General features: G+C 32.5%; 1 protein-coding gene across 2 annotated transcripts in view; it reads left to right on the forward strand.

Annotated features, from left to right (window-relative positions):
• Positions 1–17043, forward strand: part of LOC123714614 — a 45444-nt gene continuing 28401 nt past the window's right edge. Inside the window, exon 1 of one of the 2 annotated variants that reach the window (XM_045668962.1) lies at positions 1–389. Coding sequence is in view for 1 of the 2 variants with exons in the window: in XM_045668961.1 (XP_045524917.1) it covers positions 1670–1718 (49 nt within the window). In the remaining variant the exon portion in view is untranslated. Of the gene's footprint in view, positions 390–1582; positions 1719–17043 lie in introns of those variants that run through there. The other variant, XM_045668961.1, reaches the window with a different exon arrangement.

A 17043-nucleotide genomic window follows, 5' to 3' on the forward strand; every position in this document is an offset into this window, starting at 1 on the left:
TGAAACAAAATTGGAAACGTCCAACAAAAATGACACAAAAAATCCTTTAAATTTGGCGCTGCCGATAATATTTAATTCATTGAACTTTATAGAAGTTACGATTATTTGTGGAACACGGAAAACAAAAATTATAAAAACCGCGATGCGAGAAATGCAGTGCTTAATGTATTTACGAGAGAATTGTGTGTTGAGGGACTTGGTCCCAAAGAAATTAGTGTAAAAATTAAAAATGTGATAAATCAATATCTACAAGAAAAAAAGAAACTAAATCATCTTTGGGGTCTGGAGCTGGGGCTGAAAATATTTACGTGCCTAAATTTCGTTGGTGCAATTCGTTGGACTCAATTTGAAGGAAATCCTCAGAATTTCGTACAACAATCTCAAATTTGGTGAGTACCTACTTACTACGCGCTTTTTGTTCCTATAGTAAAATAAAATTCCAAGTTTTGTTTATTGAAAGCTGTTTATTAAAAAAAATGCATTATCCCACGAAACTGCTCCGCTATTATTAAAATTTTCACAATACTGTTCACGGACTGAAATTGCCTATTACTGGTAAGGTTACAGTAATTTTGCGAAGCTAGATTTTCAAAGGCTCCATTTGTATGGTTTTCTCTCCATGTACCTAGTCGTACACCAGATTCTTTTTCTTCGTCTAAAAACCCAGGAGGATTGTATGCATTCGGCGATGTTTTTCTCAACCAATTATGTATTTTATTGATAAAAGCTTGTAAACGCTCACACTGCACGCGGCACACTGATATAACAAAATACAATTTTTAATGTGACGAGCACTTAAAGGCAAACAAGCGCGTTACCAAAACGCGTTCTACGGAAAGTCGAGAGAAATTTAGATAGAAGGTTCGGGCAATCAATCTGATTATTAAATATCTTAAATGCAAACGATATATCAATTAATTTTCTGCGATTCTCCAATGACAATATCTTAAAGTGCGCTAGCCTGGTTTCGTATGTTGGCAACTTTTATTTTCGAGATGCCACTGGAGAAAAGCAGATGCCTCAGTATATGTATTTTTCCATTATTTCATTAAATATACCACCATCGGAGTTTCTTCTCTTTGCTCCAATGTTAACATATATAAAACAATAGTCATAATCAACGCAATCTAAAAGTACATGTACAGTGCATTTTTATAGTTGAAAAATACTGATCCTGGAGAACACTTAATCAGTACGTGTTTGCCATCTTGTTGCAAATTCTGTTTGGACCCATTCTTCATTGGTCCTAGGTACCTAAAAATATATAATTTTATCTATATTATATTATATATATATATAAAACACTGTGGGTAAATAAACTCCAGCTAAGTTAAGAAGCACCTATTATTACAACAAATAGTGTAATGTTCAAGCGTGTATCGGTATAAATGATATATCGGATTAAGAGGAGAAAATAAGCTCACTAATCCCTCGCTTCATGCTTCTACTACTTCGAGCTTAGTTTATACTGTCTTTTGGCTTGCTTGAGCTTCAGTTTGTGAAGGCTGGAAAGACACCAGTACAGGAGTATAATTGTTGTTTGAAACTTTGAATTCCAGTTGCTCGTAGATTGCGCCGGAGAGTGCACGCCGGCATGCGTTCTTAGGCGCGGGAAAATGAAATGTACGATTTAGTGTGATTGTTTTAATGATAATATTAATTGTGATGTATGAGTACAATTAATGGTACAAAGTTTGGTGTTGATATAATAAGTAGTGGTGAGTTTTTCTTTCGTTTAATTTTGAGATATAAAATATTACATTTACATTATATTGACTGTATTGTATAATTTTGGTCTTATATCGGTTTTGCTTATGCACATATTTTTTATATACTACTATATAATAATAATTTTAGTTATTAAAAATATATTATATTCTTCATTCTAGTCTTATAAACAAAAAAAAAATATCCCACGAACTTTTGAATAGTGTTATACATTTAATATCGTGCGAAAACCTAAGTGTTTAATGTCGTAATGGTACGAACTTAATGTTTATATTTTTTTTTGGTTGATACCTTTAATTTTAGAAAATATATGAATTTAGTCATTTGAATAATATTTTAGTTGTGAACGCGTTACATTACTTAAAATTAGCAGATATTTGGGTTAATAATGAGTTGCTCTTTGCTCATTTTCATCTAGATTTATCGCGCATACAAAACCTTTTGAAATGAAATATAAACTTTCTTCAATCATTCAAACGTCCTGCCTTTCTACAACGCGGAACCATTGATGCCTTTTCATCTACGAATAGATTATCGCTGATTGAAATTACTTAATAAAATTATGAGATGTTTTCTATGATTCGATCAATTTCGCAAGCAATACCTATTAGATACGTTATACACGTTCCGTTCCGTTCCACCACACAATTTAATGATTTTGTTATTCACCTAAGACGGTCTCTCGGAAGTGGAAATTCGTAATTCTAATCTTCGTGAATTGCATTTAAAATTCCGGAAAAAACTTTCCGTCTTTAGACAATAAAAATATCTAATGAGAACTCGTTGATTAAATACAAACATACATAAATATTAACATACATATCTACTCGATGCCTAATGTTCCATTACCGAGGGATTATTAAGAAATTTTCTGCCTTTGACAATTGACCTCTAAAGTCAAGTCCCAGTGAAGGTATTTCGTACTATGGAGTGGCATGAGGTCCCAAGGTCGTTTTAAGAGAATTTTTGAATTTGCGTTTCATACTCTCTAAGGTAACATACCGGAGGTGTCCATGGGTGGTGCTCAGCACTTGGTATAGCGTGTGTGTGTAAAGAATCTCCGGTGAACCTGGACAGACGGTAAAAACTAAATACAATTACAGTGTACAGCTATACCGTAACAATACATTCTAATTGGAAAGAGTATTTAACTAATCAATATTTATAGAACCTTAAGTTATGTAACCTAGCATTAGTTAAGTTACATATTTTTTTCTCACAGTGGTTGCCTGGAAGAAATAGGTCGAAAGTGATAAGGCCGCCAGCCCCCCATTCATTTAATTATGTTCAATTTTTATATTGTGATGCTACGAAGCGGTAATAAAAATAATAAAATATCTATAGGTATTTTAGTGCATAATAAAATAATTAGAAGCATAAACCAAATGTTATCAACCGTCGAAGACTTGAAGCCAACATTCTTGTTTCAGATAATGTCCAAAAAGTTCGTATTAAATTGTCACTTAGATAGATGAACCATGAGAAGACCGTATTTAGGTTTTTTAGCTCCGCAACCTTACCCCTAATCTTATTAGTTATAGGCTCATATTTTTAACAATTAAAGTCAGTTATAACCCAGCTTCAAACAAAGCGTTTCATTTATATATATGTACATATCTATACAAAAATCGCCACCGAATTTAACTCGTGTAAATAAATGCAATTATCAGTGACTGCAAAAGTACACAGTTTAAACCAATCGCCTTGTGTTTTTCTATTTTCTACTCCGCATAAATTGCGTCCATGGATAAATAAATAAGGCTTTCATTATCTACATAAATAACATTGGCGATTAACTAAGATGATTTATGCAAAAAAAGATGCATTTACAGTTATATAAAACACAATTTTAGTAGGAAACCCCCTTCACAAGTATATTACTCCTCTAAGGTTTGCCCCTAGCATTATTTTAAGGGTCAGTCCTCATACCTGATGTGACTCGTTTTGTTCATCTTACTTCGCGTCCAATCTCAAAATATTGTGAAACACTTCAGTAAATGTTAATCTACGTAAGTAAGAGTAAGTAAGAGTAAGTAAGTAAGGAGTAAAATCTACTCTGAAAGTAGATTTTTTACGAAAATTTTATTAATTCACAAGTTCAATTTAAAAACTAAAGGATTAATATTTTATGATTATTAACTAATATTACTAAACAAACGGAAACGAATGGTGTAACCTGTGCAAGGTATATCATCGCATCGCATACAACATCGAACACATATATAAATGAATTCTATCGTTAAACAGCTTTAGGATATAAAAGTACCGATATAATCCTCGTAACAACAACCTAGCAATTACAGTAAGTAGAAAATATAATGATTGTTCTCTTAGATTAGCAGTAAGTTGGTAGTGAATCCGCTAAGCGCGTTGCCCTTCCGTTTACATCAAATACAAATTGGTGTCCATTACGTTTTAAGACTCGGGCGCGAACATTCAAGCCATTTTCTCAAGCCTATTTATAATTGCACAGAGCACATTATAATTATATGTGTAATAAAACTGGCGGAGTCATGTGCATTTCCGTTTGCATAATACTTAACTAATAAATAATCTAATGTATTTATGTCTATTCTCAGCAACGCTTTTTATGTTGTTTTGATATGCAGATGTTAGTCTGGGAAATGGATGTAAAATATGTGGAATGCTTTGAAATCTTTCATAGTACATGCGAAACTTTTAAGTGTATGTGATTAATCTCCACTGTAGGCAATTTTAACTAACCAATACAGTATTAATTGTTACTTAGGCATTTTCTCATCCACATTTTCCTCTGTGTATTAAGACCGAAATCAATTGTACATCAATTAAACCATATAACCTTTAATGTCAAATATTAATTTAGAAAAAGGAAGAAATACCAACACAATGAGTGAACAAAACAACATTGTTTACAAATAAAATCATTTTTCAACTAAAGCGATATGTAAAACGAATCCGTTAAATGATTATATGCGATTTTCTTCATTAGAGAAATAATTAAACTCACTGTAAAGCAGTATAATAATTTGTTTAACATTGTTAAAAAACATCGCATATTTAACGAGAAAGTTTTTGTGATTTTTATTATACCACAACTTCAAAATTGGGAATACCAATAATACGTATGTTTAACAGCATTTTTATGCATGTAAATGAATCAGCCCGAGAAATTTTTATTTGGTCGCGTATTCTATGTCAGGAATGCGATTTTTACCGTCCACATTTTAGTTATTTCAAGTATTATAATGATAAAACTTATTAGTAAAATGCTGTTGTACTAAACTAATGTTTAATGTTACGCATGCCTTGTTTCGGCTCTACTATGGATCTCGCATATCCACTTGCTAAAGATCCGGCGGTCCATTGTATACCAATCATTGTGTTACGAAAGAAGTGATATATAGGATCGTGTTAAACAAACTGTGACATCTTTAAGAGACACAAGGATTGCGCAGTATTACAACTTGTTGAGGAAAGAAAAAGTCTTGTGCGTTCTATTTAATATTTATTTTACGCTTTTTGAACTCGAAAAAAATCAATAAAGTAATAAAAAAATAACAACCCTAATTAGTTTTTTTTATTTATTTATACTTCGTTACCATAATTATACAAATAAAAAACAAAAAGGTTACATAAGTTATTAGGCAACAGGCGGCCTTATCGCTAACAAGCGATTTCTTTAGGCAACCTTGAATTAAATAGAACAGTAAAAAAATACATATTTATCATAGAACTAATCGGAAACTAAGAAAGCAATTACTTTAATATGTCATTAAAGTAATTACATGTGTCAAACACAATCTTTTAGATATTAATAAATAATTATTAATATACATATAGTGGATCTTTTCTTTTTATAAATAATATACTTTCATAATTTTTACTTTTGTTTTATAAACAATAATCACGTGATTTATAATAATAATAATTTACTTGCAAGAATTTGGTACAAAAATGTTATTGGGGTACAACCTGAAGTTCGCATATATGTGCACATTAATCTTAAAAGGTAGAATAGAAGTTACAATTACATTATGAATCATATCATTATAGTCAATTCTTATATTATTTTATCATGTATTTCAATCTCATTATTAAAATATATTATTACGTTATCAAATTAATTATAATGTTTCACGCAAAAAATCATTAATTACTATGTGATTGAACGACTTTTACAATATATTTTGGCGTAGGATGTCTGCATTTATTGTTATATTCGGAAATTCTCGTCGAAATCTAATGCAAAACATTGATTAGTACTAATTTTGAAATGACATTGACAAACGTCGTGTTTGTAACCAAACTCTTCCAAAACGGTCTGATCTATTTATGAATGTGTTCGTGTATTATTTGGTCGGAGAATCGTAAATATTCAAAGTCAAAAATAAGGATTTTTTTCTAACACTATTAACCCAATATTAACCAATGTCATTGCAAAACAACATTTACTAGATGCCTAGGCCAGCTAGATGAAGATGTTTTACAAAAGCACGTAAGATAAAGAACAATTTGTAATGTATTTGTAACTAAGGGTAAAATGTTAAACATTTGCGGCTTAAAATGAATAAGGCTACATAAGTAGTTCAACTCTATTTATTCAATTACGTACGTGACAAACTCGGCTCAGTTAAGTAACTCGTAAAACGTATTGACAATATTAGTTTTTTTACTGACACGTTGCGTTCACTTTTAGTGTGTCGAATTACATACAAAGAAAATGGATGTGTTACGATCTTTCTTGTTTGAAGGTCATTTACAGTATTAGTTACAGCTTCGAAACAAATGTTACACACTGAATTTCAATGAGGTTATGAACCTAGATTTAGTAAATATGCATTCGTTATTGTAAGTAACAATATTTGGTAATACTTGTACCTTTGTCTTGGTGACAAGCAGTAAACTGCGAATATGTAGACCAAAACGTTGGAAGCTGGAAGAGGAGAGGCAACCAAACACTAAACTTTATATAATTTAATATATATTTTTGTGTTGCGTCAAAAATATGTTATTTTTATAAGGGGCCGTTCAAGTATTAGGTACGTAAGCAGATTTAGTGTAAATTGTCTCTGCCCCCCCCTTTCTCTTGTCAGCAAAAGTAAGCAAAACCCTCATAAATAATAGTACATAAACATATTATTTTTTTGTAGGAATCTTCAAAAATTCATTTCGTTTTCAATGTGTGGGTAATATGTGTGAAAATAATTACTGTTGATCCGTAATCACCAAATAAGAAATGAAAGACTCCCTCCCCCTCCTCCCTAAAATGCTTATGTATTACTTGAACGGCCCCTAAGGTTGGAAATAAATACAGCAATAAAAGCTTTTCTCTATTACCATGACCACGAGGTTTGGTCGAAATCTACTGGACATTACGACCAAACCGTGGTCCTTCGGAACGGATTTGAATTTGGTTTGATCGAACTTTAACAAAAGATAGAATACTTATTATGTTTTAACCTTATTAGGTTTCCGTATTCTGAGCTAACATTTTAAAATTAAGATGTGACTACACCAGCAAAAATTGGTAAATAGTCTTGCTAAACGTAGTTACAAAATATGTATACATATGTATGAAATGCGTACGAAACATCATTTGAACTTTTGAATGCATTCTGAATGGATTTTTATTCTATGTGCAATGCAGGGTAAAGACAAGTTTGATATTTGGACAGCTAAGCCTCGATTTTGAATTATATGGTAATACTACACTGGATCATGCATAATCATAATCTCACCCACCTGTTCGTGGTTCTGGCTTAAATAAATTATTAAGTGTACCCGCAGTATCGACGCAGTGAAGTCAATTTAAAAACCAAATCAATACAAAGTCAAACGTAATTTATTAAACTTTCTATACGTAAATCTCCAATGTCTTACGTGTTTGGCAAATTCCAAGATTAGCATGCCAAATTGTGGTTTACATAAGTTTATTTGTTACTTTTCGCTTTCCTTTACAGATTTATTTAACATATCTGCGACTGATTATGTATAGGGTTACGATACCTCTTATATAAGTATACTTATATTACCACATGAGAATATATATTCTAGCTTTAAAAACTTAAATCCATTCTGGTGTTAAAATAAAAGAAACAGTGTTTTCCTTCTAGTTCATTAAATATTCAATTATAATTGATAATTGACTTAAAATAACTCCAACATGCAACAAAATTAAATTCGTGTTAATTATTCTTGTAATCGTAATCATCACACGATATATTTTTGCTACAGGAAGCAATTTCAATTAATAATATTTGAAATATAACATTTGTTTTTCTTAAAAAGGAAATAAAGTGCATTGTCATCGTTGAGCGCACACTTTCCTATTACGTCACACGTAACATTAATCTTATTAAATCAAAGTAACTTTTCCGTTAATAATGGCAATAAACATTACTAAAAAAACAATGCGCGCTACAACCTTTTTAGGTCTGGGCCTCAGATGGCTGGCAAGCCGGTTTCCTCACGATATTTTCCTTCACCGTTTGAGCTAATGTTAAATGCGCACATAGAAATTCATTGGTGCACAGCCGGGGATCGAACCTACGTCCTCAGAGATGCGAGTCGCACGCTGTAGCTACTACGCCAGCACTGCTCCAATAAACATTATTACGTGAAATTAAAATTATCCCCTGACATAAGATATTAAAACTTTTAATAAGATTTTAAAAATAAATAAGACTGTCGAAATATAGGAATTAGTTATAAACAGCAACAGAATATAAATTCAAAATAATTTATTTATGTGGGTAAAACAATGTACACTTATGAACGTCAATAAAGAAATACATATTAAATGCATCTAATTTTACATTTACTGCGAGTTCTCAAATCAAGGGCGTAGAACGGAAGAGAAGAACTGGCAATAAACTCACCACCACTCTTTTTAATCGCCAAATTTTTTGTTTTACACAATGTTTGTAAAGAGCTGCAACCATTACACCATGTTCCACATGACATCTTTGCGTTTAACTGTCGCTTATAGAGGTCTAGGCAAGTATCAATCTCACTTGTAGAGGATTACGCGTTAAAATGACAATCACTTATACAGGTAACATGTTTCTCACTTCTAGAGGTTTTAGTACTTTCATAATTAGTTTTCTCGCTTACTCTGTTGTCACTTGCTTACGTTTTACTGTATTTTTTTAAGAAGCTTAAGCTAAAATTATCCTTACTCAGTTTTAGTGTTTTTTGCGAACAAAGGAATCATTATCATGTATATTTTTAAAGTCCCTATAAAGTTTTTTATCAACCGATCTTTCTATTAGAGTCTGACTAGAATTAATAAAAAATAATTGTTTATTTGCAAAGAACATACAAATTATTAATTAAAAAAACCGCGCAATCCGCTATTTAAAAATAGGTATGCAAATGTTATATTTATTATCCTAATGCAATAATTATAAGAATACTTAAGATGTCAAAACTTATGGTCTAAATACACTCCTACATTATAAAGGCACTTTGCCTTTTTAACATATAATTACCGTCCCCTTGAAAGCATAACACTGTGATCTATAACTTCTGGGAAGCTGATTAAATAGTTTCGATAGCCAAGACGTAACAATTTTTTAAATACATCGTGGTGCAAGTTACTTTAAATAATTAGAATACTTTTTTCTATAAAAGGCTGTGTTCTTTTAGGCTTTACACTTGGAACTGTCAAAATACCGAGTTCGTAAAAAAGTTCGGCTTTCAACGGCCATAATGAATGGCCTTAATAATTTTTTTTGATTATAAGTAATAAACCAAAATATATTTATAAACAATGCATTATAATGTGTAAGATTTTGAAACTTACGTTAAACATACATGTGTCAGGGTTCCCAGCTCTTCTAAAACAAACTTAATATTTAATTCCGTAACAATATTTTTTGTTATTATTTTTTGATCTCATTAATATGTCCCAAAATGCTTAACAAATACTAACACATGCAGAACACGCGTGAGTGAATGAGTGAGTGTAATGTCTAACTGTATACAAATATAAGTACATAATCAAATCATACACATAACATTTATTTAATGTCAAAAACATTTTATAAAACAGCGTATCTTATCTCAAAGCGTTGCGTGTTATTTTTTACAACTGTCATTTCCATATCGAATACCTTATGAATATTAAAGGTTCGACATACAGATAAAAAGCTAATATTGCGTGTCGATTATTCTTTGATTTGTGTCAGTTGAAGGAAACACGGCACGATCTTAGATGCACATGCAATTTTACTTGTTATTTTAATTGACGTTTAAAGAGTAGTGGTTCCAGAGAATTCTAGCTTATTGGTCTTCAAATCAAGGCTAGGGGCCGCCATATTGGAATATTCAAATATTTTTATGTAACAGATGATGTTTAGTGATACCACCCATAGACACTCAAATTACCAGACGGCTCGCAAGTGCGAAGAATTGGTACGCTTTTTTTTTCTAGGACTCTTAGTCGAATTGATTTGGAAATTTAATGGGCAGTTGGTTCCACGTACTGGTAGTGCTCAGTTATTTTTTAAGGACTCACGTCAAGATAATACGTGGGGAGTTTCATATTCTGCCGTCGAGACACGAATACTGCGCCTGATCTCATAATTTTGGTCGTGTTTCTCATTATATAGTTAGAGGACGATGCTACCATGCTAGAATTTAATCTACACGGCTGTTGATTCGACTTGTCTTTAATACCTCAAAATTTATTACAAAAACAGTGAAATTTAAACAAATATTTGAAAGGCATCTTTCAAGAAATAAACGCTACAATTATCCACATAGCCTTTAATATAAAAACGGAATTTATTGCAAACATAAAACCCAGTAACCAGCTACGTATAAAAACCATAAAATTTACGATTACTAATTTGATACAAATTGCGTGAAATCTTTTACTTCTTGTTGGCATTACGACCGCGAAAGAGCAAATCAGAGTTAAAATATAGCAGTAGATTGCCATAAAGTACAGTAGATACTATTATTTAAATGTATATTTAAACTCATTATCAGCCGTTATGAGCTAAACCCTCTACTGATATTTCTGGCCATCACGGTATTATTAATTTCGGACTCCCAAATGTTTCCTGGTTCTTCATCAATTACATACCACTAACGTAACACTCCTACCTGGTTGACTTCGGTGTTGTATTATAAGCTTAGTTATCATTGTATTAGTTGATACAATAAAACTAAATAACGTAAAGTGGAAATGGGCCGGGCATATGGTAAGAGGAACATAAAAGTGGAGCAAGAAAGACATGGCCAAGGTGCAATAAGCGAAAGAGAGGAAGACAATTGAGACGGTGGATAGCTCATATTAAGTATATATATTAAGTAGGGTTGCCTGGAAGAAATCGCTTGTTAGCGATAAGGCCGCCTGTTGCCTGATAACTTATGTAACGTACTTACTTTTTGTTTTTTTTATTTGTATATAAATAAATGAGTAAACAGCAGGTGGATAAAATGCCAGAAAGTGGCATAATGCAGAGAGGAATGGCGGGGTTTGGAGGAGGCCTTTGCTAAAAAAGAGCACACAGATATAGATAACGGCAAACATCTTGAACAAATGTTGCCATGCCAGCGCAGAAGCGATTTTTAGCGCGGCGGCGGGAGAGTGACGTGTCGATGGCGTGATTGGTAAATCAGTTGACGTTTGTGTCCCGCGCTGTGTACGCATGCGCAAACATTCCCCCACTCAAATGTTTAATGCTCAAGAAGTTTGCCTGTACCTAAAAAGATTGACATAGAAATATAAATGTGTTTAAATGTAAAAGTATCTGAATTAAAAGCCTATTATTATCATTGTATTAAAGATGCATTTTGCATTAAAGTTGTAAACTTAAAATTCTTGTACTGCTTTATGTTTTATAGTCCACTAAAACATCCTTAAAAATTTCATTCCACAGTAAGTATACTGTAACTGCAAGTACTAATTCAACGTACCAAGTTATATTGTGAGACTAAACTAACGGTCTTTGCCCGAGTTGCGAGGAATGCGTCAATATTGAGAGCTTTGCCACCGTTTACTATTGGTATCTTGGTAATAGAACGAATTACGGTGTGGTGTGTTTTTTATAAATTCTCTGTAAACATTTCTATTCAATGGCGTAAATGGAACAACTAAAACCTGCTTACATCCTATTTACTCTTGATTTTTAAAGTACGAATACGGCGTTATTGTTAGAACTGCCAAATTGTCTATGATACGACTTTTAGCCGTTATAAAATTTTTAATCTGTGCAACATATTTTTTTACTCTTTACTTTATGACTTCTTGCTATTCCAAATTCGTGTTCTGTAACAGGATTTTGACAATTTAGTTGGAAGACTTCTAGTTGTAATAGATCACTTACCAGGAATTTATAAATTTATTTGAGAATAAAAAAGCCTAAATGTACGAATTCTATTTATGTTGTTGGTAGGGTTAAAATATATATATATACATATATATTATAAACGATATGTTAAATTTATCCAATTATAGTGAAAGCTGATCATAGCATAAATACATATTTAAATTTAAAAATACTATTAAAGTAATAATTTTATAACCGGATGAAGTTACAAGCCTTAAAAATTTATTTAAAATGATGATAATAAATTAAATTACATGTGCGGAAATTGGCTGATGTGACCTCTATTTTCAACTTAAATAAAAAATCAGAACGCAGCCGCACCTACATAAGTGCCATTAAAACCTGCATGCAGATCTGTATTAAGTTACACACTAAACATACTTACAAGAAAGTAATAAAAATACTAATGGCGCTTTGAATTGTAGCTCCTGTTGTTTTTGACTTCAGATTTCTGTATCTGTTTTCTTTATAGAAAAGTAGGTGAGCCTTCGCCTATGTTCTTCACCGTATGCGCAAATATTATTTGCGGACATAAAAAATCATTTCAAACGCGCGGCATTCGTAGATACTTCTAAAACTGTCTTATCTTTTTTAATCATCTGACAAAATAATTAAACATCGTTATACGATAATACATGTAATTCATATGTATTTATCTATTCTGTCAGCTGTCAGTCTGTCAGTCTGTCCTTGTCAATTTAATTTTCCCGCGTAATCCCGTCAAAGATCTTAATTAGGTTAACAATGCAAATGTCTTAACAAAAACTGAGTAAAAAGCTTTTTACGATCAAAATTGTCACTATCATTAAATTAAATTAGCTACAGACATGGTCCTCATACATCACATTTCGAGTACGAAATCTTTGACTAAGTATGAACTACAAATCAAATTTCGTACTTTATATTTTGTTTTACAAACCGTTTACTATAGACTAATATAACTAAAAACGTTCTCTGTTGCCATTGTAAGATATCGGAAAGCTTTCCTGTCCATTTATTTGCTTCTATCTCGGTCGTGCATCCGACAAAACCAAACAACATTAACTGGGAATGTATTGGGCGATAATACAAAGTATTTAATAATAAATTATATTATTTGTTTACTGGAACTGGTTTGTGTGAATATTGGATTCAAGATTTTGACGATATTATGAATTAATTAAGACTGTTCAAATCTCAACATAACTAATGCACTGAGACAAGCTGATGATAGAGTGGCGTGAAGGCAGCAAGTCGACTTATCGCTTAGGGCTTTTCAAGACTGCCACGACTTTCATTATGAAGACTATGAAGGAGGTGTAATATGATTGAATGACTTAATATAACGATTTTTTAATATAAGTGTTACGGTCACAATTAACGGATATTTCATCTGTAACCGGCATACTTCGTATCGTTCATGATGACAGTTTAATTTTTTTTTCGTCGATTTTCCAATATTATTAATAGATAAAGGCAACCAAATCGGTCAAGCCGTTCTCGAGTTATAAGTGTTCGAACAAACCCGACGTATTATATATTAAGATGTGATAGTTTGGTTGGTAGATTTTTAAATTTGAAAACTGCGCAATGTGCGCATGACCATGTTTATTACGATAAAAAAAGCATCGGCGCTACAACCTTTTAAGATTTCTGTATCTGTTTTATGATCGTTTGTCAATGTAATGGGAAAGTTGGTGATCAGCCTCCTGTGCCGTACTCATGTGTAAAAACTTTTGGTTTTAAGGTTTTCTCACAATGTTTTCTTTCACCGTTTGAACGAATGTTAAATGTGCACATAGAAAGCAATTCCATTAGTGCACAATCGGAAATCGAAATTACTACCACAGGGATGAGTCACATGCTAAAGCTACTAGGCCAACAGTGCTTGTTATAATAGTAAATATATAATTACGATATAATTCAATATACATGTTGTTTTATGAATACATGCATAAAGTATTTCTTGTATGTATAGATTCGCATATCTGCAGAACAATGAGGTTCAGGTTGATTGCACTTGACTGTGAACGCGCTCTGCCCGCCTTGTGGTGCGCTCTACACTGTTGTCTATGAGTTAGGGTTGTCGATTGTTATAAATATTATTTTAAAAAAATGTTATGTATCTTCTATAGTGCCATTACAAAGGCATCATCATGGCCACTTTCTTAATAATGATCTCCTTTGATAAATCAATGTTGTGGTTTTCCGTTGTCTTCCTAATCGCTGTTTAAACTCACTAAAATAGAAATCGCTATTAAATCAATTAAGTTTCAATGAAAAAAAAAACCCAGTTAAAAGTACTAATGTGCCTGAAACCAAACTTTAATAATTTTGATCAATAGTTACGCAACTCAGTTCCCGTCTACAAATTATGTTTATTGACTGCAACACAGAATGTCGTTTTCGCGTATTTGGCCAATCAAGAAGTGTCAAATAATTATTGTTTGCGACAAGGTATGCTACAGATGCTTTTCTTATGTTACACATAGACGCAGCGGTATAAGACAATTCAATGAACCTGTTAATATTTTTAAGTATTCCGATTTTGACATCGCGCATACTAGATGGCGCTAGGGTAAATTTTAAACAGGCTTGGAACGCCTTTCCGATGGGGTGGATTAAATTTTAGGTTAATAATTTTTTTAGGTCTACTTAAAAAAAACTTGCCTTTATTTTAAAATTATTTTGTGTAATATATACATATATCATTAATATGGCTCCGAATAAATAAAATATGCAACGGTTTAAACATTGCCTCTTAATAAGTTGACACTAAATAAGTATTGTTGGTAACCCTATCTATAGGCCTTACTTCCGCGGCTTATATCACGCAAACGAACGTTAATAGCCTCATTGTCTACGATAAAAGATTCAGTATAGAACATTTAAAGTATAAAATATACTAAATAAAGCTATAAAATTGCTACTAAATATTGTAAAACTATTTTTTAGTTGCATCATACAGTAATAAGTTTTTTTACAGTACTGGACTACTGCACTCCCACCTAATGTATTTCCGAACCAGTTAGACATACCTTCAGGAAAAGTGCGTACCAATTATTAAAAGGCCTGCATCGCGCATTTTATTAAGTACAAGCGCGAATTCTAGGGGTACTCTAAGCTGGTTATTGTCTTCAGAAAAATAACATAGAATAAATAATGTCGGATACATAAGTAGGTGGTGAAAGAAGAGACAAAATAAAGAATACAGCGTTAAGAGAAATTACTAAGGTAACAGATGTTACAATAATAATAAATAAACTAAAGTGGAAATGGGCGGGGTACATGGCAAGAGGGACAGAAAAGTGGAGAAAAAACACCCAAACTGGTGCCCAAGGTACAGCAAATGAAAAAGAGGGGAACTTAGGAGCTGGATAGACCACATTAAAGAAACTGCAGGTGGTACGTGGCAGAGAGTGGCATAGTGCAGAGAGGAATGGCGGGATTTGGAAGGCCTCCTCCAAATCTTTTTGCCAAAAAAGGATACACAGATACACTAGAAGAGGATAAAAATGGAAAATATAAAGTATCTGAATTAGAATGTTATTATTATTACATGAGTGTGTAAAAATGATACACACCGTAAATCCAATAAAGAGAGGATTTCCACCAAATTTTATTTGTACCCTTTGTTTGTTTGTCCAATCATTATTAAGGTAAACGAGATAGTAGTGTATTAACATATCTTTATGTAGAAGATTTTATGGAGGAAAATTAAGAAAGCTTTGTGCTGTGGTCTTCTTTTGCTACAAATGGCCAGTTGTTCTGTACGGCTGTGAAGCTTGAACAATATATAAAAATACCCGCCGGAGAAGCATTTGAAATGTGGTGTTATCGTCGCATGCTTCGTATAGGCTGGACCCAGTTGGTCTCTAACGAGAGTGTTCTTAATCGAGTTGAAAGGTCGAAAAAAAATCTGAAACAACGGAAAGTTGCGTACCTGGGCCACGTGTTGCTCCATCATCGCTACAACCTTTTATTAATTTTAATGCGTAAAGTCCAGGGTAAACGGCGTAGGTAGAAAGAAAGAAATCATGGCTTCGTAACTGGCTGCGGGAGACTTGCTGCATCTGGCACAGGACAATATACGTTTCACGAGACTGATGTTCAAATAACATTATTGTATCTGAATAGTTATAGTTCTAACCAGTCTTGCGTCAAATTAATGTCGGCGTGATGTTTCCTAGGGCGTGAGTAACGGGGAACGCCCCTCAGGTTTATCGCTACTTTGAGTTACAGTTAGTAGGCTTCCGACGCAATGGCACACATATTTAACTAGTTTTTTCTCATGGTCACACCGATATACAGAGATTCTATTAATGTTAGCGACAACCTGGTAAGCATCTGTGTAAGTTAACTTTTTATAGTTTATATTCTACACAAGAACATCCAAAATTTTTTTTAAATGTCCTGAAATGTTTCTTTTAATGTAAAAATTTAAAAGAAGTTTTCCGGCCGCGTCTTTCTATGAACGCGGTAAACTCAAAAGCTTATTAATGTAAATTTACTGCAATATAATGATTAATGTTGGAGAGTTCGCCGAAACACGAAATCAACGCGGCTGCGGGCAGAAGCCAGTCGATCTATTATTATTATTACAGGTTATTAAGACTTAAAAGGGTTCCGAAATATTACACATTGTAATGCATAAATGTACGAACAAACACATTTTTATTTATTATTTTTACGTCTAAGAATGTAATTATAATCAGTACTTAAGCAACTAGCCGTTTTGTATATGTAAATATATGTTGCACATAATATGTTGTTGAGAAATGTTACACATTGTAATGCATAAATTTATGATGAGCAAACACATTTTTATTTATTATTTTTACGTCTAATAATGTAATAAGAATCAGTACTTAAGCAACTAGCCGTTTTGTATATGTAAATATATAAAGATTATATCGTGTTTCTGGAGAAAAGTAAGTTACTTAATTACTAGGAAAAAGCGAAATTTGTTGTTTCTCATCACGACTAAAAGTCTAAATGTCTTTAACTTTTAGCA

This window comes from Pieris brassicae, chromosome 9, assembly GCF_905147105.1.
Source record: "Pieris brassicae chromosome 9, ilPieBrab1.1, whole genome shotgun sequence".
Lineage (NCBI taxonomy): Eukaryota > Metazoa > Arthropoda > Insecta > Lepidoptera > Pieridae > Pieris > Pieris brassicae.